The sequence below is a fragment of the Rhineura floridana genome, chromosome 16, assembly GCF_030035675.1.
Source record: "Rhineura floridana isolate rRhiFlo1 chromosome 16, rRhiFlo1.hap2, whole genome shotgun sequence".
In the NCBI taxonomy this organism is placed as follows: Eukaryota; Metazoa; Chordata; class Lepidosauria; order Squamata; family Rhineuridae; genus Rhineura; species Rhineura floridana.
The window spans coordinates 1,226,512-1,254,403 of NC_084495.1; the positions used below are offsets into that span (position 1 = coordinate 1,226,512).

Consider the following 27,892-nt stretch of genomic DNA (forward strand, 5'->3'; position numbering starts at 1 on the left):
TTCCATAACTCCATTAACTCACAGGCTAGCTTAACAAAGGAAACTCACCTAGCCAGTACAGCAGGTTTCTTGCTTGCATATAATAATAATAATAAACTTTATTTCGACCCCGCCCTTTTTTCCAATAGGACTCAGAGCGGCTTACGACTAAAAAACAAACACCATTTAAACATACAAAAGTATACAATTAAAAATAGAATTAAAGTATGAGAAAAATTAAAACCATAAAACATACGTTAAAAACAGCAGACAATTTAAAATAATAAGATCATATAATGTAGTCACCAAACCTATGACACTTAATCCTGGTCGTTCTCTATCCCAAATGGCCATTGAAATAAAACAGTCTTTACTTGTTGCCGGAAAGACGGCAAGGAGGGAGCTAATCGCACCTCACTCGGAAGGGAGTTCCACAGCCTAGGGGTGGTCACCAAAAAGGCCCTATCTCGTGTCCGCATCATATGTACTTCCGAAGGTGTGGGGAGCACAAGAAGGGCCTCACCTGAAGATCTCAAACCCAGACAGATTCATGTAGGGAGATACGATCTGTCAAATAGCCTGGACCTGAGCCGTATAGGGCTTTGTAGGTCAAAACCAGCACTTTGAATTGTGACCGGAAACAAATTGGCAGCCAGTGGAGCTGCTGTAACAGGGGAGTTGTATGGTCCCTGTAACCAGCCCCGGTTAGCAGTCTGGCTTCAGCTCTTTGTACCAATTTAAGTTTCCGAACAGTCTTCAAAGGCAGCCCCACGTAGAGCGCGTTACAGTAGTCTAAGCGGGATGTAACCAAGGCATGCATCACCCTAGTCAGATCAGGGAGCTCCAGGAATGGGCGCAGCTGGCACACCAGTTTTAATTGGGCAAATGCGCTCCTGGACACAGCAGTAATCTGGGCCTCCAAATTCAAAGCTGTGTCCAGTAGTACACCTAAACTGCGAGCCTGAGACTTCAGGGGGAGTGCAACCCCATCCGGCACTCGTTGAATCCCTGTTCCCTGATCTGCCCTCCGACCAGGAGTACCTCTGTTTTATCAGGATTTAATCTCAACTTGTTTGCCCTCATCCAGTCCATCACTGATGTCAGGCACTTGTTTAGGACCTGTACGGCTTCCTTGGCTTCAGGTGGAAAAGAGAAATAGAGTTGAGTGTCATCAGCATATTGATGGCACCGAACCCCAAAACCCCGGACAACCTCTCCCAGCAGTTTATGTAGATGTTGAATAACATGGGGGACAAAATGGAACCCTGAGGGACCCCATAGGTCAATGGCCAAGGGGTCGAGCAGGAGTCTCCCAGTACCACCTTCTGGGTTCGGTCCTCCAGGAAGGATTGCAGCCACTGTAACACAGTGCTCCCAAGTCCCATCTCGGCAAGGCGGCCCAAAAGGATACCATGATCGATGGTATCGAAAGCCGCTGAGGGGTCCAGTAGAACCAGCAGAGACTCACTCCCCCTGTCCAGTTCTCTGCGTACGTCATCCACCAAGGTGACCAAAGCCATCTCTGTCTCATAGCCAGGCCTGAAACCAGATTGAAATGGATCCAGATAATCCGTATCATCCAAGAATCTCTGGAGTTGGGCGACCACCACACGCTCTATTATCTTGCTTAGAAATGGAATATTGGAGACTGGCCGGTAGTTACCCAGTAAAAAGGGATCCAGGGAGGGCTTTTTCAGCAGTGGTCTTATAACTGCCTCCTTTAAGCATGATGGAATTCTGCCTTGTTGTAAAGAGGCATTAACTACTCCCCTGACCAGTCCCCCTCTGGTACTTCTAATGAGCTAGGAAGGGCAAGGGTCCAGTACACAAGTGGTGGCACATGCTGCTCCAAGGATCTTGTCCACATCCTCGGGCAGAACAAGTTGAAAAGAATCCATTTTAATTGGACAAACAGGCGCCAAAGTTACATCCTCGGAGACTGTATCAATTTTAGCGTCCAGGTCGGAGCGAAACTGAGCGACTTTGTCTGCAGAGTGCCGTGCAAATTCTTGACAGCAGTCTGCTGAGTGGTCAGAATTACCCTCATGGGGGCCAGAACTTAAAAGCCCCCTAACCACTCGAAACAGTTCCGCTGGAGGGCTCCCAGCAGACGCAATGGAGGCCGAGAAGAAAGATTTCTTCTTAGCCTGGACTGCCTCGGAGTAGGCCTTCAAATAGGCTCTAGCCCGAGATCGATCAGCTTCGCTCTGAGTCTTCCGCCAACATCGCTCCAGTCCCTGTCTGACACATTTCATCACCACCAGCTCCTTGGAAAACCATGGGGCCGGTTTGGCTCCACTCCGAAAGAGGGGACGCTCGGGAGCGATCGTGTCCACCGCCCTGGCCATTTCTCTATTCCAGAGGTCAACCAGGGCTTCGACAGGATGGCCTGCCAAGGTGACAGGAAAATCTCCAAGAGCTGTTAGGAAACCATCCGGATCCATCAGCCTCCTGGGACAGACCATTCTAATCGGTCCCCCACCCCTGCAGAGGTTCTGAGTCCCAGTGAGTCTAAACCTGACCAGGTAGTGATCTGTCCATGACAACGGAACCACCGCGAGTTCTTCCACACCAAGATCACTGTCATCCCGACCAACACAGAAAACAAGGTTGAGGGTGTGACCAGCACATGAGTGGGGCCAGATACTACTTGGGACAGACCCATGGTTGTCATGGAGGCCATGAAGTCCTGAGCCACTCCCGACAGAGCAGTCTCAGCGTGGATGTTGAAGTCTTCCAGTACCACAAGCTGACGGGACTCCAACACCAACCCCGAGACTATCCCAGCTAGCTCAGGTAGGGAGACTTCAGATACAAAATCACAGGCTGGAAGGGGACTCATAGAAATCATCTAGCTCAACCCTCAATCCCATAGATTCTCTCCCAGACCTGCAAACAAACAACAGAATTAACAGCTTTCTGTGTAGAGGAACAACAGTACAGGTTAATAAAGACATCGAAACATACATCATCAAAAGCATAGTCATAGCACAGTCACATTCACACACAACACAAGTACAAAAATAGTCCATCCCTTTACAGCAAGTTTTCAGTTAATTGCTCTCTCTTTAGGCTTCCTCTTCTTTCTTGGAGCTCCTAGTCGCAGTTCTGCATCCAAACCGCTTACCCAGTCCTCGTACTTGGTAGTGCCCAAGAGAGTGAGTTCCCGCCATGTTTAAGCCAGATTACAATCTACGCACCAGAGCTCCCTTGTCTTGCCTTGTGCAACTGCAGTACAGCAGTCCTCAAAAACACACACATTTTTCCTTTGCTCTCCTAAACAGTTGCACATACAAAAGATCTAACAGGCATGCTACAGTAAATCTTAAACATCAAAACCTTATGGCATATAGCTAGCAAAATAATTCCTAAAAAATCATTAAACAGTTTCCATAAACACTAACAACCAAAAAGCACGTCAAAAGCATTTCAAAGGCAATACCAACACTATCAGGAAGACTCCTACAGCAAATCAGTACACAGTCCCATAAGTAGAATGCCCACCCCAAACTGTGGAGTTGGCCACATGGCCCTTTGTCCTGGGGCTTCATGGAATTCCTAATCCAAGCTGATTCCTGTTGCTTCATGAAGGACCTTGGGACACCTCTCCAGGAGCACATCTGTTTTTTCATCAGCATTCAGCAGACTGTAGCCATTTCCCTCCCACTCTGTGCCTTGCAAAAGTCTTTAAACCAGTCTGCTTCATCTCCTGCTCCAAACTGCAAATCATGGTCCTGGATTAGTTCTTCAGGATTAACTGGCCTAGCCCAGCCAGACTGGTAGAAAGAGATCTTCTTCACCCTGACATCTCCAGAATGAACCATGGGCCCAAACTAAGGCAAGTTAAGCCAAGTGCCTCTTGCCCTCTAAACTCCCAGGATCCTGAATGCCTCACACTGCTGCAGCGTGCTTAGGGAATGCACTTACCATGGGAAATAGATCCCACCCTGTTAGGCCATCCCTGGGCACCCAAGGGGCAAAGTCTCTTGGGGATTTTATCTCGCCCATCTCTCCAGGTGCCACTTCAGACTTCTCCTGCACTTTCCTTGCACAGCCATTTCTCCAGGTGATGGCACAAGTGGAGTGGAGGAATGTATCAGCATCATGTCTTCTCCAACCTGTACTCCACTTTTCTCAGAGGTACTTTCTTCTTCCTTTCCCATCCTGCCCTCTTTCAATTCTTGGGACTTTATTTCCAGCTTTCTGGTGTCTTCCCTGCTGGACAATCCTAAACAATCAAGGCTTCTTCTTCCCCGCCACTGACTGCAACTCCTCACAGTCCAAACCCTCCAACTGCCCATCTCCTTCCTGGATCTCTCCAGTCTGGGTGCTCTGCAGCTGGGCTCCCAGATCACTCTCAACTCCTTGCAGCAGGGTTGATCAAGCAGGTCATTCACCTCTTTGCATGAAGGCTCATTTCCCCCTTCCAAGATGCTTTCTATTTGCTCACTTTGCTGCTGAACCTCTTCGTGCCCCTGTTGCCTTTGCTGCTCAAATATGAATTCAATCCGTTCCAGGAGTGTTCCATTTTGACTCAGGCACACCTTGCTCCCAACACTTCCTCCAAGAAACTCAATCCCCGGCTACCACCAGAGCTGCACCCCACTCCATTCTCCAAGAGGTGCAAGATGTCCAGGGTTCCTGCACTTACCCTGGGTTTGGTTTCCTTGGAAAGAAGGTCGGTGAAGTTTAGAGAGATAATCCTGTATTCTCTTGAAGGCAGGAACTCCTGGGTTTGAGAGGAAATATCTAATGGGATTCTGGGAGGTGATCCTCTGATGAGATGTTGTCCTTCTAGCTTGGACAGAAGCTGTCCAGACCAGTTTGCTTCTTTAAAAAATCAAAAAGTAAGTAAGGCTTTATATTGTTGTAACAAATGTATGTTTGTAATATAGGCTGGGGCTGTAAGGTTTGGAGAAAGTCATATTGCTTGTGATCTTCTTGTAGGTTTGCCATCTTTGCAGCAGACCATTGTCATGAACTAGTAACAGTAATTTGATGTGCAGACTGTCACAGGTGGTAAGCTTCACCTGCTGGTTTTGCCACATCAAGACAACTTTAAGGGTCAGACAGTCAGCAGGTCACACTGCAGTTCTGTTGAGCTAGCATCACTATTGACTTGACTTTTTCATCATACAGCCACAAGAATGGCTGTATACTATAGCCAGCGTGGATTTTTCACATTCCGCAATGTTTATTTATTTATTTATTTATTTATTATTTCAATTTATATACTGCCCTTAGCGAAATAGCTCTCAGGGCGGTGAACAAACAAAATAAAATACAATATATCATAATAAAAATACAAAAACATATACAAACAAACAACGAAAAGCACAGCAAAAACAAAATAAATACTACAAAAGTTAAAATACAGATTAAAAGATTAAAAAAGTTAAGAAGATTAAAATGCCTGGGAGCATAAAAAGGTCTTTACCTGGCGCCGAAAAGATGGAAGTGTAGGCGCCAGGCGTACCTCTTCGGGGAGGCTGTTCCACAACTCAGGGGCCACCACAGAAAAGGCCCTAGATCTCATAACCACCCTCCGGGCTTCCCAATGGGTTGGTACCCGGAGAAGGGCCTTAGATTCTGAACGAAGTGAACGGGTAGGTTCATAGCGAGAGAGGCGTTCCACAAGGTATTGAGGTCCCACGCCGTGTAAGGCTTTATAGGTCAAAACCAGCACCTTGAATCTCGCCCGGAAGCAAATAGGAAGCCAGTGCAGACGCGCCAGGACAGGTGTTATATGCGAAGACCGACTGGTCCTCGTCAATAATCTGGCAGCTGCGTTCTGCACCAGCTGAAGCTTCCGAACTGTCTTCAAGGGCAGCCCTACGTAGAGCGCATTACAGTAATCCAATCTTGAAGTTACCAGAGTGTGGACAATGTTAAATTGAAAATACCCCCCTTCCCATTCTGATGCTTCCTATAAGCTCATTTGAAAACAAAACCTTACAAAACTTATAGTCCTGAACTCAGAAACGCTTGCTTAACAACCCTCTAAATTTTCATGGTGATACACAAAACAGTCAGAAAGAATTGACAGTTCAAAGTCTAAAAAGAGAGGGAAAAAACCAGATCTCTTTTGGACTTTTTTGTCAGAGTTCTCAAAATTTGTTGAAATTAATTAAAAATCAGCCATGTTCACAGAGTATCTGTAATCCTATTACTGACCTTGCCCTGTACTCTGACTTTTCTCTTCTGCAGTTTAAAAGTTTAAAAAATGCCTGGCTGATTTTCAATTAATTTAAGAAATTTAGCATTGAACTGAATGATCATGTCAGCCATGCTCAGTAAGAACCAACTATCAGTGTTCTAAAAGCCAGACTCCCAGCTGCTGGGCTTGGCTAATCAGGAGGCCACACCCATGCCCGACTTTGATTTCAGTGAGACAGTGATGGCTTCCCCCAAAGAATCCTGGGAAGTGTAGTTTGTGAAGGGTGCTGAGAGGAGACTCCTATTCCCCTGAGAGAGCTCCAGAGGCCAAAGTGGTTTAACAGTCAGCTGCTCTGACTGAAGCTCTGTGAGGGGAACAGAGTGTCTCCTAGCAACCCTCAGCACCCTTCACTAACAACACTTGCCAGGATTCTTTGGGGGAAGCTATGACTGTCCAAAGCAAAATAAAGGACTGGTGTAGACATGGCCAGGGACAGCTTTGGTTTAAATTTGGGTGGGAGGCTACATGTGCCTGCTGTAGAATAAAAAGGTGGGGAAAGGCTGAAAAGCAATGATACTGTTCCCAATGTTTTCCTTTTGGAAAGGAAAGGGGCTTCCCCTCTGCCCAGTGCCCACCCACCCAATCTCCTCCCCTCCCCCTCCCCACGGTCAGTTTTGCCTATCTTAAGCATGATTGCATGGGAGTAAATACCACTGAACTCAATAAACATGCAAATGATCAAAGCTGCCCTCCTGTCTCCCTTCCTTTGCCCCTCCCCCTCCTTCTACTCCCCTCCCCCTCCCTTTCTCCTTCCCTCTCCTCTCCCCTCCTCCTCCTGCACTCCCATGGTCAATTTTACCTATCCTAACCATGATTGCATAAGCATGCAGATGATCAGACCTGCCTTTCTCCTCCTTCGCCTCATCTCTCCCTTCCTCCTCTTCTGCCCTCTTCCTTCTTCCTCCTCCCCTGCCCACTCCAGTCCTCCTTTCCTCCCCCCCAGTCAGTTTTACCTATCCTAAGCATAGGGTTGCCAGGTCGGAACCATTCAAAAACCTGAGAAAATGGGGGCGGGCCCTGGTGACGTCACGGGGCGGGCCCTGGTGACATCACGGGGCTGGCCCTGGTGACGTCACGGGGCGGGCCCTGGTGACATCACGGGGCGGGCCCTGGTGATGTCATTAAACATGATACATTGTATCAACCACAGTTGCTTGGAGCATACCATTCAAAAAAAAATTCTCTGATTGGAGATTAAAATAGAAATCTTACCTAAAATAGGGTGTTCCTAAGTCCATCTGAAGTGACAAGGTCATTCTTTCTCACAAGCTTAGGGTGATGCAAAATGGAAATGGACTGCCTTCAAGTTGATCCCAGATAGGGTCTTCATGGTAAGCAGTATTCAGACAGAGGTGGTTTACTATTGCCTTCCTCTGAGTCTGAGAGGCAGTGACTGGCCCAAGGTCACCCAGGGAGCTTCATGGCTGTGTGGGGATTCGAACCCTGGTCTCCCAGGTTTTAGTCCAATACTCTAACCACTACACCATACTGGCTCTCAACCCATAATACAAAGTTCTAATATTTAATCCCTCAATGGCCATGTTACTATATAAGCTTTTTTTCAGGATCCCTTAATTATAGGGTGATTGTGATAATGAAAAATCCACCCTCAGTCAGGGAAAAGTCTTGAATGAGCATAGTTTGGGGGGCTTTTCTAGATGAAGCTTTTGTTGTGCACTCGCTCTACCTTAGTCACTGAATTTTTCAGAGGGTCCTATTCTTAAATTGCTCCTGTTCTTAAAACAAGCTGTCATTATTTAAATGGAGACTGTCATGTCACAAATTAAAAACACATTTTTTAAAAAAAAAATGGAGTGGGGGTGGGGAGAAAAACACAGCTCTAGGGGAGGGCAGTGCACCCATTTGCCCCACGCTAGCTACAGGGCAAGACCAAGTGGGCAGAAAGTAGATTGGGATAAATCTCATGGGTGCTTTGCTGAAGTTTCTGGCTCTGTAGTTGGATGCAAGGAGGCAATCTCTGCCACACTGTAAATTGCCAGGTGACATTCACCGGCTCCAATGAGTTCAAGGACCAGTGGCAAAAGATCAGCTAAGAATCAGGTTTCCATAATAAACTCAGTTTTGCAAAAGCTGTTGTGTATCCTTAGCAGTTCTCTACAGTTCAGTAACTTGACATGGCCTTTATTAGGGAAGGACAGACAAATGAGAGGTGATAAAGAAAAGAGGGTGAGAGAAAGAGAGAAAAGAAGAGTGTCCAGCTTGCTTTTGGCTTTATGTTCACCTACTGCCAGAAGTGACAGTAGGAAGAAAGAAGAGTGCATGTGTGTGCCCACATCACAGCAAGCGAAATCTCTCTCTCAAGCCACCTCCTGTTTTAAAAAGGACTGTTTATGTTCAAGCACAGTGGGTTTTATTTCTATAATGAGAGGTGCCAAGGTTTTGAGCATGTTGGAAAGCTTATACCCTCTGACCAGGATGCCCTTTGGCCTAGTTCTTAATGTATGGCTGAGGGTGGCTATAATCACTTAGCAGCAAAAGAAATGCACTCTGCACACTCTCAGAGGTACTTTGCTTCACTACTGCCATAGCTGAGCACTGTCATGGAAAAGTGGTTTAGGGGTTGAGCACTGACTCAGATTAAGCCCCGGTCACAGAGACTGTCCCTCTGTAGCATGTTAGGGAGGGCTAATGTCTCTGGACAAGAACACACCCACCCCGCGCACTAACCAGTTAACCACTCTATATGAGATTCAGTGAGGTTGGAACACTCCAGGATCAAATCCCTGCTGGGCCATGAAGCTCTCAGCCTAGCCTACCTCACAGGGTTGGTATGAAGATGTGTGGAGGTCTTTTCTTTTTAAAGAATATGTTTATTCAAGATTTTCTTCTGTCTGTCCTGAAGTTCTGCTAGTTAATTTCATTGAATGTCTGAAGTTCTAGCGCTGTGAGAGAGGGAGATGAACTTCCCCACATCATGCATAATCTTTATTATGCCCCCCTCCCTTGCACACACACACTTAGTTGACTTTTTTGTACACTAAAAAGATCCAAACACTTTATCCCTTTATGAAGGATGGCTAGATCAGTCTATTTCTGGCCTAAGCCAGTTTCACATACCTTCATTCCTAAATATTTTCTGTCCTGTTTCCATATAAATTTGTGATTTTTTTAATGCACAGAATGCAATTCATTTTTGTATTTTTTTAAATAGGCATGTTGTGGGCATTTTGCCTTATTTATTACCTTATTGTGGGCATTGTTCATTTAATGACATTTGTGTACTGCTTAATCATAAGAAACTTCTAAATGCTTTACATCAAATACTAATTGGTGTATGCATGCATTTTTAGCCTAAAATATGCCATTTTTTCCCGACACACTTTCAGTAAAATACAGATTTTATATGCTTTTTGGTACATTCTTGGGATGGGCCCCCCCAGCCAGAGGGAGGAGGGGTGAAGCCGCCGGCCGTCCTTTCCGGAGCAGGAGCCGGCCCGGCCTGCCCTCCACGGCTCCTGCTGAGGCTGCCAGGCCGCGTGGGCCCTGTCTCGGCAGTGGTTGCTAGGAGACGGGTCCCACATGGCCTGTCAGCCTCAGCAGGAGCCGTGGAGGGCAGGCCGGGCCGGCTCCTTCTTAGCCCTGGAGCCGGTTCCCCTGCTCAGGAAAGGCCGGCCGGCCGCTTCACCCCTCCTGCTGTGGGCGCCACTGGGTGGCAGCGGCCGCGATGGGCCCCCCCAGCCAGAGACTGCTGAGCCCCATCGTGGCCGCTGCCGCCCAGTGGCACCCACAGCAGGAGGGGTGAAGCGGCCGGCCGTCCTTTCCCCCAGCCAGAGACTGCTGAGCCCCAGGGGAACTGGCTTCGGAAAGGGGCTAAGAAGGAGCCGGCCCAGCCTGGCCTCCACTGCCACCGCTCGCCTCCACCCATCACCCTCACCCTCACTTCTGTGGGTGGCGGGAGCGGGCAGGGGCTGCTGCTGGAGGGGTCCCTGCTGCAGGGGCGGCGGCTGCTCAGTCCTCGTCTCTAGTCCCTGCCTGCGGCTGCCTGTCTGAGAAAGGGCGGGAAGGCGGCCAGCCACAGCCCAACATATGCGTGTGTCATGCATGGCTGAGGGGGCCAATGAAAAGCCGGAGATCCTCCAGTTTAAACAAAGTATTGCTGGAGGCCGGAGACGGCCCCCTTTTGCCGGCAGAAAACCGGAGACCTGGCAACCCTACCTAAGCATGATTGCAAGGGAGTAAATCTGACTGAATGATCAATCCATTCTCAGCAAATTTGCACAATTTCCCATTGCAATACCTGCAATCAGCCCAAATAATAGAAACAAGACATGTGCTGTGCTGATCTTGTTTTAGCAGGGAAGAAGCCACAATATTAAAACAGTTGATATAGTTCAGATAGTCACTTTAAATATGTCTGATTTACTTTGCAATTTTAGTAACGTTTCCTATAGGAAATCATTTTCTTTTGTTTATATTTCTGTGAATATGTGAAGTACAGCAGCACTTTGCAAAATTTAGACTAAAAAACCTCCAAAAATAATTGTGGAATAATGGCACTGAAGTGGATTCAACATAGCAGGCTGAAAACATGCATTTTGGGCAGTCCAAGTTTGTTTTTTCCAACAGCTAGAGTCATGGCTGAAGTAGCAATATATTGTAATCAGTCTGAATTTACATCAATCTGCAGTTTCAGATTCAACTGTTAATGCACCGAAAATAGAAATAGGACATAACCTCCAATTTGAAACACAAAAGGCTCTCTTCACCATCATATGACACTGATCACTAAAAAGGCTTTGAAATTAATAAAGATAAACTTGACATAGATTTCTAGGATAAATAATGAGAGAAATATAATTTTCTAGATTGGATTCTCTGTAGAAACACAGGAAAGAAGCAAAGTAAGAAGAACACCAACAAATATACAAAAAAGACCCAGTGCCTGCAGGAGAAAGGGGACCGCCACCGTCCAAGGGAAGGAGAGCCGTTGCTGCCTGCCTGCCTGCTTGCCTGCCTGCCTGCCTGCTGCTCAGCTACCACCACCACCAGCACCACCACCACCCTCTCCCTGTTGGACTCCTGTGCTGCAGGTTGCCATGCCTTGCAGGACCAGGCCCCAGGTACCCAGCCAGCTGTGGCTGATTCCTCCCACCTGTCCCTCCTTTGGAGGGGATACATAAGCCGGCTGGCTGAGGCGGCTCCTGCTTTTTCTGCCTTTTTGTGGGTCTTGAGTCATGTGCCTGGGAGAGAGGACTCAGAGCCAAGTGAGGAGATTTGAGGGGCCCCAAATTAGCATAGTGACGGGTAGAGGGAGATATGGTGTTGTGAGGAGGACTTGCCAGTAAGGGGAACGCGGCCCAGGCAGCTAATGACTGTGCCTTGTTCCGGTCCTCCCCACACCCGCAGGTTTGTTTGTTGGCCTATCAGCCAGCCTCCGGATGCTGCTCCTAAACGCCAGATCGGTGCATAATAAGATCTCCCTCATTCATGATTTAATTGTGGATGAGGCAGCCGATCTGGCATGTATAACCGAGACCTGGGTGGGTAAGCAGGGAGGAGTCAGTCTCTCCCAGCTATGCCCACCAGGGTACCTGGTTCAGCATCAGGGTAGACCTGAGGGTCGGGGAGGGGGATTGCTGTGGTCTATAGGAGCTCAATCTCCCTCTGTAAGCACCCTGTCCATGTGGCTACTGGTCTGGAGTGTTTGCCCCTTATGTGGGGTCAGTGGGACAGACTGGGGATTCTGTTGGTGTACCGCCCATCCAGCTGCCCAACATACTTCCTAGCTAAGCTGATGGAGGTGGTCTCAGGTGTACTGTTGAGATCCCCCAGACTGTTGGTTCTGGGGGATGTCAACATCCATGCCGAGGCCACCTTATCCGGGGCGGCTCAGGATTTCATGGTCTCCATGACAACCATGGGACTGTCCCAATATGCCATTGGCCCAACACATGTAGCAGGGCATACTCTAGATTTGGTTTTTGCAACTGGACATGGAGTTGGTGATCTGAATGTGGGGGGCCTTACATCGGTCCCTCTGTCATGGACAGATCACTGCTTGCTGAAGTTTAGACTTACAGTGGCTTTCCCCCTCTGCAAGGGTGGGGGACCTATTAAGTTGGTCCGCCCCCAGAGACTAATGGATCCGGATGGTTTCCAAAGGGCTCAGGGGAGTTTTCCAGCTGATAGGGCTGGCGCTCCTGTTGAAACCCTGGTCGAGCTGTGGAATACAGAAATGACCCGGGCGGTTGACATGATTGCTCCTTCAGTACCCTCTCCTGTGTAGAGCTCGTACGGCTCCATGGTATACCCCAGAGCTGAGAGCGATGAAACAATATAGGAGACGGCTTGAGTGCAGATGGAGACGAACTCCTAGTGGATGCAATTATACACTGGTAAGTGCCTATGCTAAGCTGTATTTAGGGGCAGTGAGGGCAGAAAAAAAACAAAATTTTGCTGCCTCTATCGAATCATCAGCCAGCGGAGCTCTTCAGAATTGTCCGGGGGCTATTACACTCTGGCCCCAGGGACATGGTAGAACCATCTGAGGCCCATTGTAATGAATTTGCTAGGCACTTCCAGGATAAAATCTTTAGCATCCGCCAGGACTTAGACTCCAGTGTTATAGCAGGTGAATCAAGCAAGGGATCCAGAGCACAGCCTTGTCCCGATTTCTTGGATGAGTTTCAGTTGGTGCAGCTTGAGGACGTTGACAAGGTGCTTGGACAGGTTTGTGCAACCACTTCTGTGCTGGATCCCTGCCCTTCTTGGCTAATAAAAGCTAGCAGGGATGGAACAGCCGGCTGGGCCAGGGAAGTGATTAATGCCTCTCTGCGAGAGGGGATGGTCCCTGGCTGCCTGAAAGAGGCAGTAGTGAGACCACTTCTGAAGAGGCCCTCCCTGGACCCAGAAAATCTTAATAACTATAGGCCGGTAGCAAATGTTCCATTCCTGGCCAAGGTCCTTGAACGAGTGGTTGCAGGCCAGCTCCAGACACTCTTGGATGAGACCGATTATCAGGATCCATTTCAGTTGGGTTTCAGGCCTGGTTTTGGCATGGAAACAGCCTTGGTCACCCTGTATGATGACCTTTGTCGGGAGAGAGACAGGGGGAGTGTGACTCTGTTGATTCTCCTTGATCTCTCAGCGGCTTTCGATACCATTGACCATGGTATCCTTCTGGGGAGACTGGCTGAGTTGGGAGTGGGAGGTACTGCATTGCAGTGGTTCCGCTCCTACTTGGCAAGTCGCCTCTTGAAGGTGGTGCTTGGGGAACATTGCTCAGCACCCTGGACTCTCCAATATGGGGTTCCGCAGGGGTCAGTTCTGTCCCCCATGCTGTTCAACATCTACATGAAACCGTTGGGTGCGGTCATCTGGAGCTTTGGAGTGTGTTGCCATCAGTATGCTGATGACACACAGCTCTATTTCTCCTTTTCATCCTCTTCAGGTGAGGCTGTCAATGTGCTGAACCGGTGCCTGGCTGCGACAGTGGACTGGATGAGGGTTAATAAACTGAGGCTCAATCCAGACAAGACTGAGATGCTGTTAGTGGGTGGTTCTTCTGACCAGATGGTGGATGTCGAACCTGTCCTGGATGGGGTTGCACTCCCCCTGACAGAGCAGGTTCGTAGCTTGGGGGTTCTCCTAGACACTTGGCCTCTCAATTGTGGAGTGCCACAGGGTTCTATCCTCTCTCCCATGCTATTTAACATCTATGTAAAGCTGCTGGGGGCCATCATCAGGAGATTTGGGCTGCAGTGTCACCAATATGGGGATGACACCCAGCTCTATCTCTCATTTAAGTCCTCACCAGAGTTGGCTGTGGATACCATTTCCAAGTGCCTGAAGTCTGTAGGTGAATGGATGGGAGGAAATAGGCTGAAGCTGAACCCAGACAAGACCGAGGTGCTGCTCGTGGGAGACAAGAGAAGGATAGGAGATATTGACCTGACGCTGAACGGGGTTAGATTGCCCCTGAAGGACCAGGTCCGCAGCCTCGGGGTCATTCTTGACTCCCAGCTGTCCATGGAGGCTCAGGTGTCAGCAGTGAGCCGGGCAGCTTGGTATCAATTACGTCTGATACAGAGGCTGCGACCCTACCTTCCGGTCCATCTGCTCCCATGGGTGGTGCATGCCCTGGTCTCCTCTCGCTTAGACTACTGTAATGCGCTCTACGTGGGGCTACCCTTGAAGACGGTCCAGAAATTACAACTGGTACAGAATGCAGCGGCACGGTTGATTAAAAACAGCCGCCGTCGGGATCATATCACCCCAATGCTGGAAGATCTGCACTGGCTACCAGTTGTGTACCGAGCCCAATTCAAGGTGTTGGTGTTAACCTTTAAAGCCCTATACGGTGTCGGTCCAGTTTATCTAAAGGAGCGCCTCCAGCATCACCAAATATGCCGCCTGATGAGATCTGCCTCACAAGACCTTCTCTCGGTCCCACCAGTTAAGACAGCTAGGCTGGTGCGGACCAGAGAGAGGGCATTCTCAGTTGTGGCCCCCACCCTCTGGAACTCTCTGCCATACGACCTTCGCCAGGCCCCCTCCCTGGGAAGTTTTCGTCAAGCGTTGAAGACCTGGCTATTCAGGCAGGCCTACAAGATTTTAGGGGTGGATTAGTTTTACTTGTTATAAATGTGGGTGGTTTTAGATTAATTATAGATTGGGCTTTTGACTTATATGTTGTATTTTTCTCTTTTATGTACGTCGCCTAGAGTGGCTGTTAACTCGGCCAGATAGGCAACTCAAAAATAAAATTTTATTATTATTATTATTATTATTATTTATCTCTGTCACTTGAGGCTCAGGTAGCCTCAGTGGCACGGAGTGCCTTCTACCAGCTTCGGTTAGTGGCCCAACTACGTCCCTATCTGGACAGGGATGACCTGGCTTCAGTTGTCCATGCTCTGGTAACCTCTCAATTAGATTACTGCAATGCACTGTATGTGGGGCTGCCTTTGAAGACGGTTCGGAAACTGCAGCTTGTGCAAAATGCAGCGGCCAGATTGGTAACAGGGACCAGATGGTCCGAACATATAAAACCGATTCTGGCTCGCTTGCACTGGCTGCCTGTATGTTTCCGAGCTCGATTCAAGGTGCTGGTTTTGACCTATAAAGCCTTACACAGCTTGGGACCACAATACCTGATGGAACGCCTCTCCCGATATGAACCCACCCGTACACTATGTTCAAGATCAAAGGACCTCCTCCGGGTGCCTACTCCAAGGGAAGCTCGGAGGGTGGCAACAAAGGAGAGGGCCTTCTCAGTGCTGGTCCCCAAATTATGAAATGATCTGGTTGATCTGGCGCCAACACTGTTATCTTTCCGGTGCCAGGTCAAGACTTTCCTCTACTCCCAGCCTATTTAGCATGCATTTTATATTGTTTTAAATTTTTAAATTGTGTTTTAAATTGTCTTTTAAAAGATGTATTTTAAATTGTATTTGTTTTTAGTTACTGTAAACTGCCCAGAGAGCTTCGGCTATGCAGCGGTATACAAGTATAATAAATAAATAAATAAATAAAATGTAATTCGCCATCTTTGGAGATGCAGTCCTGATTGCAGGTGTTGCCACCACTCACCATATGCTCAGAGGCACACGTAACCAAATTCTTCCAAGCTACACAGGAAGTGGATTGGCCTGTGAAAGACTAACTCAGATTGTGTTTGCATTTTGACAAATTTGTAGGGCAGTACAATATCTCAGAGAGGTCAGGTCTCCTGTTCCCCTGGTGCATTCACTATAGCTGCCCAATTTCCCTGCTTTTTAAAGTGTGACAGAAATATATGTGGGCTATAGGTGCATTCTTAAACCGCAAGGTTTTTTGCCTATTAGTGAATTAACAGTGGCCTTGGAAATGAAATGCCTAAGAGTAATTGCAGCCGTGGAGGAGCATATACAGCAATTGCATTTTCCAGAGCAGAGCAGAGCAGAGCAAACCTGGGCATGACATTTGTACACGGTTTTAAGACATTTATTTGTTTATTTACTGCATACCTGTTGTTGCCCCTTGCTGTACTTTAAAGAGTTGACTGACACCAGAGCACAGTCTTTCAGCTTCACAGAAAATATTAACAAACTCTGCCCATTATTTGTTACCTTAGGCATGTAGGCAGAGCTCTTTAAATAGGAACAGTCTGTTAAAGAAACAAAAATCACCCTTGGCAACCGTCCTACCAGTTGGGAGAGGTCCAGAGCATGGGCAATAAACTCAACAAGTACCCCAGCTCAAAGGGACCAGTGCACTGTGCTTGCCATGCCTGTCATGCAGGGCAGTGAGATTGGCCTTTTCCTGTGGTGGCCCACAGCTCTGGACCTCCTTACCAGCTAACATTCCAGTCTTTCCATCAGGCTTTGATGTCTTATTTATTTCAACGGGCCTTTATGAAAGCAGTGCGCTCTCGGGTTGGGAGACATTTTGTCTTTACCAGCTCTCCATAAATTGCTGGTTCTGTGGAACAACTGTTTCAGTTGGATGAATTGCATATGCTGGATATGAGTTTCATAGGGAGGTTTCAGACATTTTTACTGATGCTGTTTTGGATTTGTAAAATGTAAACCACCACATGAAAGTATTCCTTGGAAAGGCAATTTATTTTAAAATAAACACAGTGACTAGTTGCAGTTTATTTGTCTTTGACCTAAGGAGGACCCCTATATAGGACAGAGCTGAAACAGCCTTTTCCAATCTTAAGTGCGCTAGATTTCTGCATCAATATGCAATTCATGTTAAAGTTCTCAAGTTGTCAGCATTTTAGTCTGCATTTATCTGATTATCTGTACATCTTTAAGAGCAACATTCCTCAATATCATGCATTTTAATTTTCTTTCAACAAGCCTTTTAAGCAGAGACCTTATCCCTGTTTGTGTCTGTTTTAAGATTGTTTTAAATATGGTTTGAAGATGTTTTGGTTTTTAGATGTTTTATGATTTTTTAGAGTTTTTTCTTTATGTGCTATTTTGGGCTCCTTCTTGGAGGAAGGGTGGGACAGAAGTTGAAATAATATATACATAAGTATTTTTTTTTACTAATATATTATTTTTGTACATGCTTTCCCCTCTCACACAGACACTTCTGTACATACTTTTTGTTTGGTTGTAGAACTGCCTCACAATATCCAGTGAAGTGAGAATTTAGTAGAAGGATAGTTTCATTTCAGTTCACAGCTTGTTTTGGGAACAGCACATGAGGTAGATTCGCACTGTGAATTGAACTCTGTTTCTGTTCGATTTCTAGCTGGAGCCTCAATTCAGAGCACGGAGTGTCTAACAACACTTGCCTGAAATGTGCAGCTTTTCTCTCTCCACTCACTCTTCTTACCTCTATGCCAGTTTCTGTGTATTTATTTATTTATTTTAACAATTTACATACTGCTTAATTAGAAAAGTCTCTAAGTGGTGTGCAGTAAGCTTAACAAACACAATAGAGCTAAAATCAGTTAGAAACTAATTATATAGTTAGAAACAACTCCAAAAGCCTGCTGAAATGAAAAAGTCTTCTCTAGGTGCCAGAAATTCAGGGAGAGGGCTCTTGAAGGGAATTCCACAAAATTGGACCCCCAGTACTGAATCCTCAGCTGTGTACATACAAATCAAAGGAAACCACGACTAGAGAGAGACATAATTGCACGAAGCTGTGCTCAAGGATGTTGGTAGCCTGCTAGGAACTGGGGATGATTGGCACCAGTGCCTTATTTCAGGATTGTCTCTCTGGATTAGGCCACCCTGGTTTGTTGACCCAGGAAAGCAGATGTTTGGGGGAATAGCCGAGTGGAACTTTTCAAGAATTGGAGGCCATCTGTGGGAGATGCTCTCTGAGAGCCTTGGGAGCACAGCGCTTTCCTTCCCCCCCCCTTTAATTTTCTATCTTGCAAATCCTTTTTAATAAACTAAAGAGGTTCTGTGTCTATATGCTTTAGCCTTCATGAAATGCAATCTGGAAGCTGCTACTGTGTGGACATAGGCTGCAATAAGGCTGATAAATTGGAGCCCGTCACTCAGGAATCGCCATGGAAAGGTTATGCTGTACCTGAAAATGTGTACATTTGATTAAGTCAGCTGCTTTGCAAGTACATTCTGGCAAAAACACAGTTGTGGTTCTGGCGAGATCAAGGCTGGTGGGGGATTAAAGAGAGCTCATTGCAGAAACAGAATGCAGAGAAATAAAAATAGAGGGCTGGGCAGCGCTGGGCCTTGTGAAGTCCTATCTTTCAACATGTGTTAAGGGCCAGTTCACACAACCCGATATAGAGGGCAGCAGAATGAGAATGTGAGCTGCAAAGTCCCCAGTTCAAAGCCCCCTCAGCTTAGGGGCTCCCTAGCTGGCCTTAGGCGTGCCACCGTGCTCTGCAATGGAGGGATAATACAAGAGACCTACTTTAGATGATACAGCTATTCTTCTACTCTGGGAAATGTGTGCCACAGACAGGCGGATTTGTCTTTAGGGGAAGAACAAGCAGTGCTGTTTGACATAATGTGTCAGGAATGCACTGAAGTTGTTGTTTTTTAAGTACACAAGTACCCATGTAATGTGTGAACAAGACTTTGGAAACACCAAATCCCACAGGTTTACGCACTGGACAACTCAGACTGGCTACAGATCTGCCGAGGCTCTGGATTACTGGCATATCACCTTAAGACTCTGCAACGTTTTGAGCAGCTACCCCTGAACTCACATTTTCTTAGAATGCTGCACTTGTGGGCAGAAGTGACTCTCCTGCCAGTCCACATGAACCAATGTTCAACTTACATGCCATTCATTTCTCCTTATGCATTCAGTTTGTGCCAGCGAGGATGATGATGACGAGCCAGGGGAATATGGAGCCAGGGACTGCAGCAGAGGTGGGAAACCTTTTCCCAGGGCCAGAGGGAAAAGTGTGCAGAGCAATGGATTTGAACTGTAAGCTACATTCCATCCAGGCACAAGAAGCCTCTGCTCACACTTCTCTCCATCCAGGCAAGCAGTATCACGGTTCCAGAACACATCCCCACCAGGCAAAAACATTTAAAGAGGATGTGGAGCCTAGAACAGGGGGCGTGGAGAATCCTGAGGGCTGCAGGAGGTCCCTGGCCTGAGGCTCTCCTTCCCTGGGCTACAGGGTTGCATTTGACATCTGAACTGGACAATGTTTTGCCTCTTGCGCATGCAGTGGAAACTTCAGTGGTGGTATGTGTGTGGGAATCTTCAGAATCTTTGCTCTGTCCATGCTCTGAGAGCACTTTTACCTCTAATCTGCTCAACTGGGGAGTCAGCAATGGCAGCAATGGGTTGGAAGGAGGGTCCATGGGGTCTCTGCGGGCAAAACCCCACTGATGCAAAATAGTTTGGACACACACACACACGAGTAGAAAGGCTACCTGGATCATTGGCCTGACTCAGTTGTGGGCAGAAGGTAGATCAGGATCTATTGGCAGATCTGTGTGTGATTTGCAGTAGATCAGTAAGAGTTTCAGACTCCAAATTGTCTAAAAACAGGAACTAAAAGCTCCCTCTTCCCCAAATAGGTTGCTAAAAAGAATGTGGGGGGGGGGCAAGAATGGATTTTTGTGCAAAAGGGCTTCCGGGGTGAACCTGAATTCAGCACACACCTGCTTCTCTGAATAAAGGTCATGATGTATGAATTTATATAATGCTCAATGCAAAAAAAAAATTCTAAGTGTTTTTTGGTTTTTTAAAAATTACTCTTCATCTTGTGTTGATCTTTTGTGAGGAAGTGCAGGATATAAATTTAATAAATGATGATGATGATGATTACGATGAGATGATGTCAGGCCCTCCCAGAGGTCAGAGTGACCCAGGCTACTTCCTGATTTTGTGGCCACTAGTAGTGATTTCTCTATATAATCAGCTGAAATGAGTGGACACGGTCCTCACAGTCTAATCTTGTGCCATCAAAACCAATATACTTTTATTAACATTTATGAACATTTTAAACTTTCATATGACAAAAATCTGTATCAATTAACAAGAAAAATCATGTCTTACCAAATTACATCTCTTATTTGCTGAAATCTGAGCTGAGTGAGTCACATTTTGGTCCGAGGCACATAAAAACAAGCTGCGAAACTTATCTAATGCCAAAAAAATGAGCAAGTCTCTACACCTGAGCCCCCCTTTGAGGGTGATGTCCCTCTGTCATCACCATCTCTGCTCCAATGGCTCTGGACCCCCTCCTCCACATACCTGGGGATAACACAGGTCCTTCCATGCCGAGTCGCCACTTTGGAAGTGTTCCACCACTTAGGATAGAAGACCTGCTATTGCCCTCCCTAAGCACCTGTAAGTCAGCCTCCCCATCTTCAGATCCTCCCACACTCTAGCTCTTGAATTGCCAGCCCACAAACTGCGGCTTTGCTGACACTTCACAGAAATGCCTCTGAATGGTTCTGTCAAAGTTTGCCACTCCCACAGCTGCTGCCAGCCAGGCCCAGGTGATACCTGCTGTTTTCACTGAATAGTGTGGCAGTTCAGTGGCATTTACAAACACCAATTCCAGTTGTGACTGATGTGAAGGCTTGAAGCCGCTTTTCCTCCCACAAGTGACCATGTCATCAAGCTGCTCTCTGGAGCCAGGAGAACGCAAGGCTTTTCACTCCCTGCTTTCCTAATTGTAATGTAGTCACTGCAACCAGAAAGGTTGGTGGTCCTGCTGGTGGAGCTCCTATTGCTGCCTACTGGAATCTTGTTTGTCTAATTCAAGGCTGAACACTTTCCATCCTCCCTCAAAAGCACCTCCCGTGCTTTGCATTAGTCTGATAAACGTAATATCCTTTATTACGTGGAGATCAGACGGCAGTCTTACAATGAAGCCAGAATACAAATGCATTCATACATACCATGAAAAGGAAATGGAAAGGATTGAGGATTCAGCCAGGGAGCATGGTGTGTGTGTGTGTGTGTGTAGGGAAAAGGCTTGTATTTGTGCCTACATTCAGCAAATACACCAACAAAACCAAAATCCATTTGTAGAAAATCTACAAAAGCTTATCTGCATCAGTTAATCATTTTCTGCCCAAATTAGCACTCAAGAAAAAATGGGTTTCCAGACCAACTTTTGTAGTAGTAGTAATAATAGCAATTAATAATAGCCTAAAACTAGTTTCATTTCTGGAAAACGGCTCAGCTATTCAGTCAGTTTTTCCTCCCCCGTTATGCACCACAGCAAATGTTTCACCCCCACCCCCACCCTCACCAGTAGAAGTCCTTTCCCAAAGGCATGCCAGCAGGGAGGGAAAAAAAGCCACATACACAAATATATTCCAACAACCAAAGGTTTGCTTTTTAAAATTGTATTTGGAGCAACAATAGAATCCAAGATTACAAAAAAAGGGAGATCTGAATTACAGCATGAAATTTGCCCTGGTGAAACCAAGAAGTCAAGAAACAAGGGGTTTGATTTCTGTCTCTATTTGTCATTCTAATATACTTTGCTTAACTACCTTCTCCTTTCCCAACCCTGTGTGTGAGAAATCCCCACCGCTTTCTGATTTATAAGCCACAATGAATACCTGTGAGGTTGGCTGGCTCCAGCTCCCAAGGGTAGTCTTTGCAACTCTGCCTTTGCAGATGGAGGGCTTGGTTCTTGAAGGGGACTGTTCACCATGGGGCACGTCTAACCCAAGTCCCACCCCTTTCCACAGATCCTGGTGATCCTGGTAGGTGGCGCCCAGTGTCCCCATCAATGTGCATCATTCTGTGTTATGCTGTTTAATGCTGACTCTAATCAGTTCTCTCATCAGCTTCGGCAGAGAACCTTCCCTTGTTGCTGTTACTTGAACCATTAGTTAAAGGCAACTGGTTGAAGGAAACCCAGTTCCTTCTCTCTGGGCACTCAAAATCATGGCAAGCCTTGCTGAAGATCACTCACAGGGGCTGGTGAACGCTTGGCAGCCCCAGTTAGCACAAGAAAGAGAAAAACAGGCTGGCTTTTATTCCTTTATTGTTTCCAGCCAACCCATTTGGCATCCATCAGAGCTGAAGTCAACCCCCTCCCCACACACACGCACACGCACATACACAAAACGTTTACCAAATTGTTATATATTTCAGCTGTTCTGCTGGTTTTGATATTTTGTTAGCTTCACAAGCTTATTTGGCTGCAAAAAAGACAACTGAAAACCCCAATTCTATCTTCTTTCACAAATGCCCCTCCCCCCAAAACAGACAGCTCTGATGGGCTAGCAGCCCAACCACCCTAATTTTCCCACCTAACATTTTTTTTAAAAAAACACATATATATGGAAACCTTATTTTTTAAACAATACATAAACAGGTTAACAAGTAATATACCATCTTCTTTTTTTACTAAGTGCCATAATCTTTACAGAACATCTCCAAATCCACCAGCTATATTGCAAAATGCTCAGCAGGGCTGTTGGCTTCATGCAACTGCGGAGGCCAACAGCTGCAGGGCCACGACTCTCCCAAGAGGAACGGAGCAGCATTGTCAAAGGGAAGGAAGGGAGCAAAGAGCCCCTGGTGCTCTGGAGCAAGCAAGGAAAGCTTTGCACTCAGCAACAGTGCATCCCACTGGCCTCCTTTGCCCACCTTCTGGCCCTGGGCAACCTGGCCATAACCATGCGCACTGCCCTCCCTGCCTGGGTGTTGCTCCTTTCTGGGGGGGCTGTGGCATCCCCCTCTTACATGGTCTCCCCCTCAATCCATTCAAGGCACCTTTGTTTTGCTTTCAGGGTGCAATGGTCTCTCACTCAAATGTGAAGATCACAGAGTGAAGGGTGTTTGGGATGCTGGTTATTATAGTAGCATGGAATTTCCCCCCTCCCATTCCTTGTAGGCATCGCAGAACGAGAGCGCTGCAGAAGCCAACACACTCTCCAGTGACAAAACCTTTCCCCCTCACTCTGAACATGGCTATGCACGTGAGTGGAGACCCTTTCATGTCAGCCAAAGGGAGCAGGAGCCAAGCATTCATTCTGCAAAATGTGTTCCCTTTAAACCAAAGGTGCAACCCGTTCCATAGCAGTTATCATCTGCAGGTCAAAATGGGCGACTGAGTCCGCACATCTGTACAATCAAATTTCAATATGTACCAGGGGAGAAAAGAAGAAACATGAGCTCTCCCTCCAGACAGGCACGGTAAGCCCTTCCCACCTAAGGCTGATGAACAGCATTGCATAAAAACATCACAATAATCCCCCCCACTGTGTGATTTGCAAAACAAAACCCTAATGTTTTTTCCATTTTAAATAAATGTTCTTTGGTGATTATACTAACAACACATTATTTGGGTAAGAAAAGAAAAATAGAAGAAAACTTACAAGTGAGCAGCAGAAATAGCATAATTTTACAAGCTGCTCCTGCAAAATCCTGTAGTAACTCAGATTGGGGCACAGGCCATTCTCCCCCACCCCTTCCCCAAGAAAGGGAAGGAAGGGATGCTTTACGTGCAAATTCTTAAAACACACACAAGCCCCCCACCCCCCAAACTCCAGGATGGAGAGATACCATCATCAATGCCAAATACTCAAGAGCTTTCTTTGTTTCTAACTGAAGGGCAAACATTCTATGGGGATTTCAAGTAAGCTTGGGATGTTCAAATGCCTTCAAGTGATGGCCTCACTCTGCTTTCACAGAAGCTGGAGGACGGTTTGGCCAGGGACCTCAAGACTGTACAAAACAATTAGCACTTTACCATCTACTATGTACACACTGGTATATGCACCAGTGAAACATCAAGTGTGGTGTGATGTGCGCCTCTACAGGCATGGGGATGAGCCTAGTTAAGAGCCACATGAGACACTGTTTGGATGTGCCATGCAGGGGTGTGGTTCATACTCACCATTGCCATGGCCTGACAAACAGACTACATTCTGCAAAACATGGCAGGAAGTGCTGGGCACATTTCCCATCCCCAATTTTATCAGCAGGAGAGCAGAGAGGAGGGCTGTGAGTTTAAAGGGAGAAATCGGCTGGGCAAGTTAAATGACTGAACTACCACTGTTGAGTAAAGGGCAACTTTCACGTGGCAAAAGAGAAGGTACTCAAGCATAAGTTTTTTTTTAAAAAAAAGCATAATGCATAAAATTCATGATAAGAATAAGGGCTGATGGCTAAGCCATGGTCAATGCCTTTGGTATTTCTCAAGTTTTTTTTAAACTGTTGTAGCAGTAGTCCACTGTAAATAAACCAAAGAAAGTAAATACTTAATTTCCCACCACCATTATTTCTCCCCCCCCCCCGTATTTACATGGTATTCATTATAGGTGTTCTGAATCAATCATTCGGTAACTCTTCAAGACACAGTCATGACCCAAAGATCCTCAGGGGTTCCAATGCACATCTGCAGAGGATGCCCCCCAGTCTTAAATGTCAGCCAATGCATCAGAGGAGCATGGCATGGCCTGGTGCTAAGGAGCATGGGGACAGATTCCAAAAGGACGGCTATGAAAGTCTGTCATAGCAGCAGAATACAAAGAATCCTGGAGCACTTTGTAGGTTAGAAGCTACTTCATCAGGTGCATGAAGACGCTGCTATATAAACCAGGGATATCTGAGTTGCCACTTCCTGCTTTCTGTAGGTGTTTAAGATGCCGGAGGACTCCTGGTCATTTTTCAAGAAAATGGAGCACTTGAATGCCCAGATTACCTTTTCAGAAGATTTGGGCATGGGGAAGGGGAAAACCACCTTGAGGCTTAATATATATGTCTATATATCTGTATATATCTGTATGTATATGTGCTACAGAACCAAAAACATACCATTTCCCACAGCCATTTCTGTTACAGGCAACCCATGAGTGAAATTCAGTGGAGAGAACTTCAGTCAAGCTGACACTTGTATCCTTCCTAAACAATTCCCAGCAGTTTCAGCTACAGAACTGTTTTCAGTATTTGTGCATCATCTTTGCTCATGGGGGCCACAGAAGGGATTTGTTTCTCAGCTGCCGCATTTGCAAAGAAAACAGTAAATCTGCATTTGATGTAAAGTTGTGGATGTTTCAGAGCATAACAGATTTTTAACCAGTTCTGCTGAATGTGAGAGGTGCATCAAATATCCAAAATGTATATCTTCATGACATTTTTTTAAATTGCTGCACTTCCAAGTGTTCCATCATCTCTTGAAGTTGCCTGACCAAGATCAAGACCAGCCAACTCTTTCACAGCATCCTCAATCCTACAATATGAAAAGCTGTCAAATTGTAAAGCAAGCAGACTAAGACTTTTGAGCTACTTCATCCTCCCCCAAAGAAGCAAAGCTCCTAAGCAGTGTGACCATTCAGAAAAACCTTCCAAGTCTGTTTCAACAAAGCAGTGGATGGCATCAACTGAAAAGAATCAAGTCAAATCATTCTTTGCAGAGATGCATTCTTAAAATGACCCAGAATATTCCCATTGCTGCCTTTTTTTGGAGGGGGGATATTCTGGGCAGTGGTCATTTTAAGAATGCATCTCTGCAAAGCATAACTCTGCAGACTGGGCAAGGTATTCAAAACCCATCAAAGCCACAACTGTCAGGTTACCACTGAACAATACAAGCAGATTAAACTCCAGGGATGAGCAAGCCTTATGCTCACACCAAGCCACCTTGAAATCTAAAGAGTAGTAAAATATCACTACCTAAAGATTGTGGGATGGAGCAGCACAATTCCCATCCAATCTTCCAGAAATAAAATGGGCCAAACAGCTCATGATATTTTCTTGCTGCTCAAGAGCTGGCAGAACGGGCTTAGGAAAGAAAAGTGATGGTTGAAAACTATCTTGTGAGAACCAACGAACCTTTTAACACATTCAGTTGAGCTGTTCCAAGGCACAATCCATAGCATTTTTTTTTGTCAACAAAACAACCCAGAGATGTTTCCTGACCATTCACAGAAGACAGCTTAGAATCCTTTCGCGTCATCTCATGAGATTGTATGGCCAGTGATTTTACGAACTCTAGTGTAGCTTAATGAGAAAGAGGGGCTTGTTTTCACAGCAAAGGTGTTTACATTTTTAAGGTTTGTTGGGTTCCATCCATGTTCCTTATGATGAATGTCAATCTCTACTGCAGGAATCACAGGAAGGAAAGCCCCCCCCTTCTGTCCTCTTTCCAATGTACCATAATGTCATTTAGAAAACGTTCTTCCCCAATGGAGTAGGTGAGGAGGACCAATGGCCTGTGTGCTCCTCAGGAGGCCCAGGGGATGCAGAGTCCTTGTTTTGCGTTGCTTCTGAAGCCCTCATCTGCCACACGCTCCAAGAATAAGTCACATAAGGAGGTCTTCAGACGTCTCTCACTGGTGGCAGGCAGAGCTCAATGGAGAGATGACTTAGAGGTTAAGCAGCTGGCTGGGTGGAGGCCACTGAGAACCAAAGGGCTGCCTTCTCAGGAGCAGAGTCTCCTTCATGACAGGAAAATAAAAATGCTCAAAACTGGAATGTGTTCACATTCATTGGGCAACGTTTCAGTTTCGGCTCGTGGTCCACAGAAATAATAATAATAACAACAAAAAGCTTGTAAGAATTACCTCCAGCTTTTCTCAATGTTTTGTTTCATTTTTATGAACACAAGAACCACTGTATGGACTGGGCACTTTGTGTCAAGTAAATGTGGCTGTAAGGGCCTCACAGTAATTGGAGAAATGAATCTGCCATTGCAGGGTAAGGTTTTCAGACAGTGGTTCTGGTGGTGGGTCTGACGGTCTGCGCAGTGGGAACGTGATGCCTCTCTGTGCATAGGTCAGAGCAAGAATGGGGGTAGAGACTTCTTTACATGCACAGGGGCGCTCTGTGGAATCGGAGTCTGTGTGATGCCCACAGCTGTGACAACACACCCTTTTTGTTTGTTTGTTTGTTTTTGCACTACATTCATAATTCCACTACATTCTCTCTGCCTTGTTTTGAGTACAGGATTTACAGTTCTCACTTCCTGTTCTCAGATATACTATTCTCCTGCATTTTGGAGAGATTGGCGACCCATCCGAAAAAAACAGAAAGGCAAAACTGCTCAAAGGAGTAAGAAAAAAAATTACTCATTCACAGAACAAAGTTCTTCCCCACTCCCAGTATTTAATTTTAATAACCTGCTTGTCAGCTTAGATTTTTGTTTTTGTCTTTTTTTAAAAAAAAGAAACAATAAAATAAACAGCAACAGGGAGAACGACCAAAAGGTGATGTGGGTGTGTGTCCATGTGATTTCAGAATCTAAAGCTTCCCATGATGGCGCAGGGCTACAAAAGCCACTGTGGAAAATGCACAAGCACATGAATGTAAACAAGTGCCACAACACCAGAAAAGGAAGAAAAGGAGGAGAAGGAGGAGATGTTGAAGTGGGATCCACACACATAACTGAGCCATTCAAAAGAGGATAAAGCCAGGGCAAATAGCTCTACTTGAAGGGTAGCCCTCATCAAAACGGAAAGAAACCCAGCAGGTAGTTTCTTTGTTATGACTGTATATCTTCATGACATCCAGTGTTCCAAGGCACTGCAGTGCAGAAGTGCAGAAATAACAGGCAGGTGAAGGCTGAACAGGCGTTGGAGGTGGCAGCAGCGGGGAGGGGGGCTGACCTCAGCCACAAGGGCTCTGCTGTCTCTCCATCACTGTATGTGGAAGTAGATGGGCTTCACTTTTCCAGAGAGGATCTTGGGGACTTGTACCGAGATGATCTCAGCCATCATTTCTGGGTAGTCCACGCTCACCATGTGGGACTTAACTAAAAGGTCAAATGTAAACTGATGCAGCTCTCTGGCAATCTAGGAAAGAGAGAAGAGAGGTTACATTAGT

At 46.3% G+C, this 27,892-nt stretch overlaps 1 protein-coding gene across 1 annotated transcript in view; it reads right to left on the bottom strand.

Moving 5' to 3' along the window:
* Positions 1-21,343: 21,343 nt before the first annotated feature.
* Positions 21,344-27,892, bottom strand: part of AR (androgen receptor) — a 267,275-nt gene continuing 260,726 nt past the window's right edge. Inside the window, exon 8 of the mRNA XM_061598960.1 lies at positions 21,344-27,861. Within this exon, the coding sequence (XP_061454944.1) occupies positions 27,706-27,861 (156 nt within the window). The 3' untranslated portion in view covers positions 21,344-27,705. The remainder of the gene's footprint in view (positions 27,862-27,892) is intronic.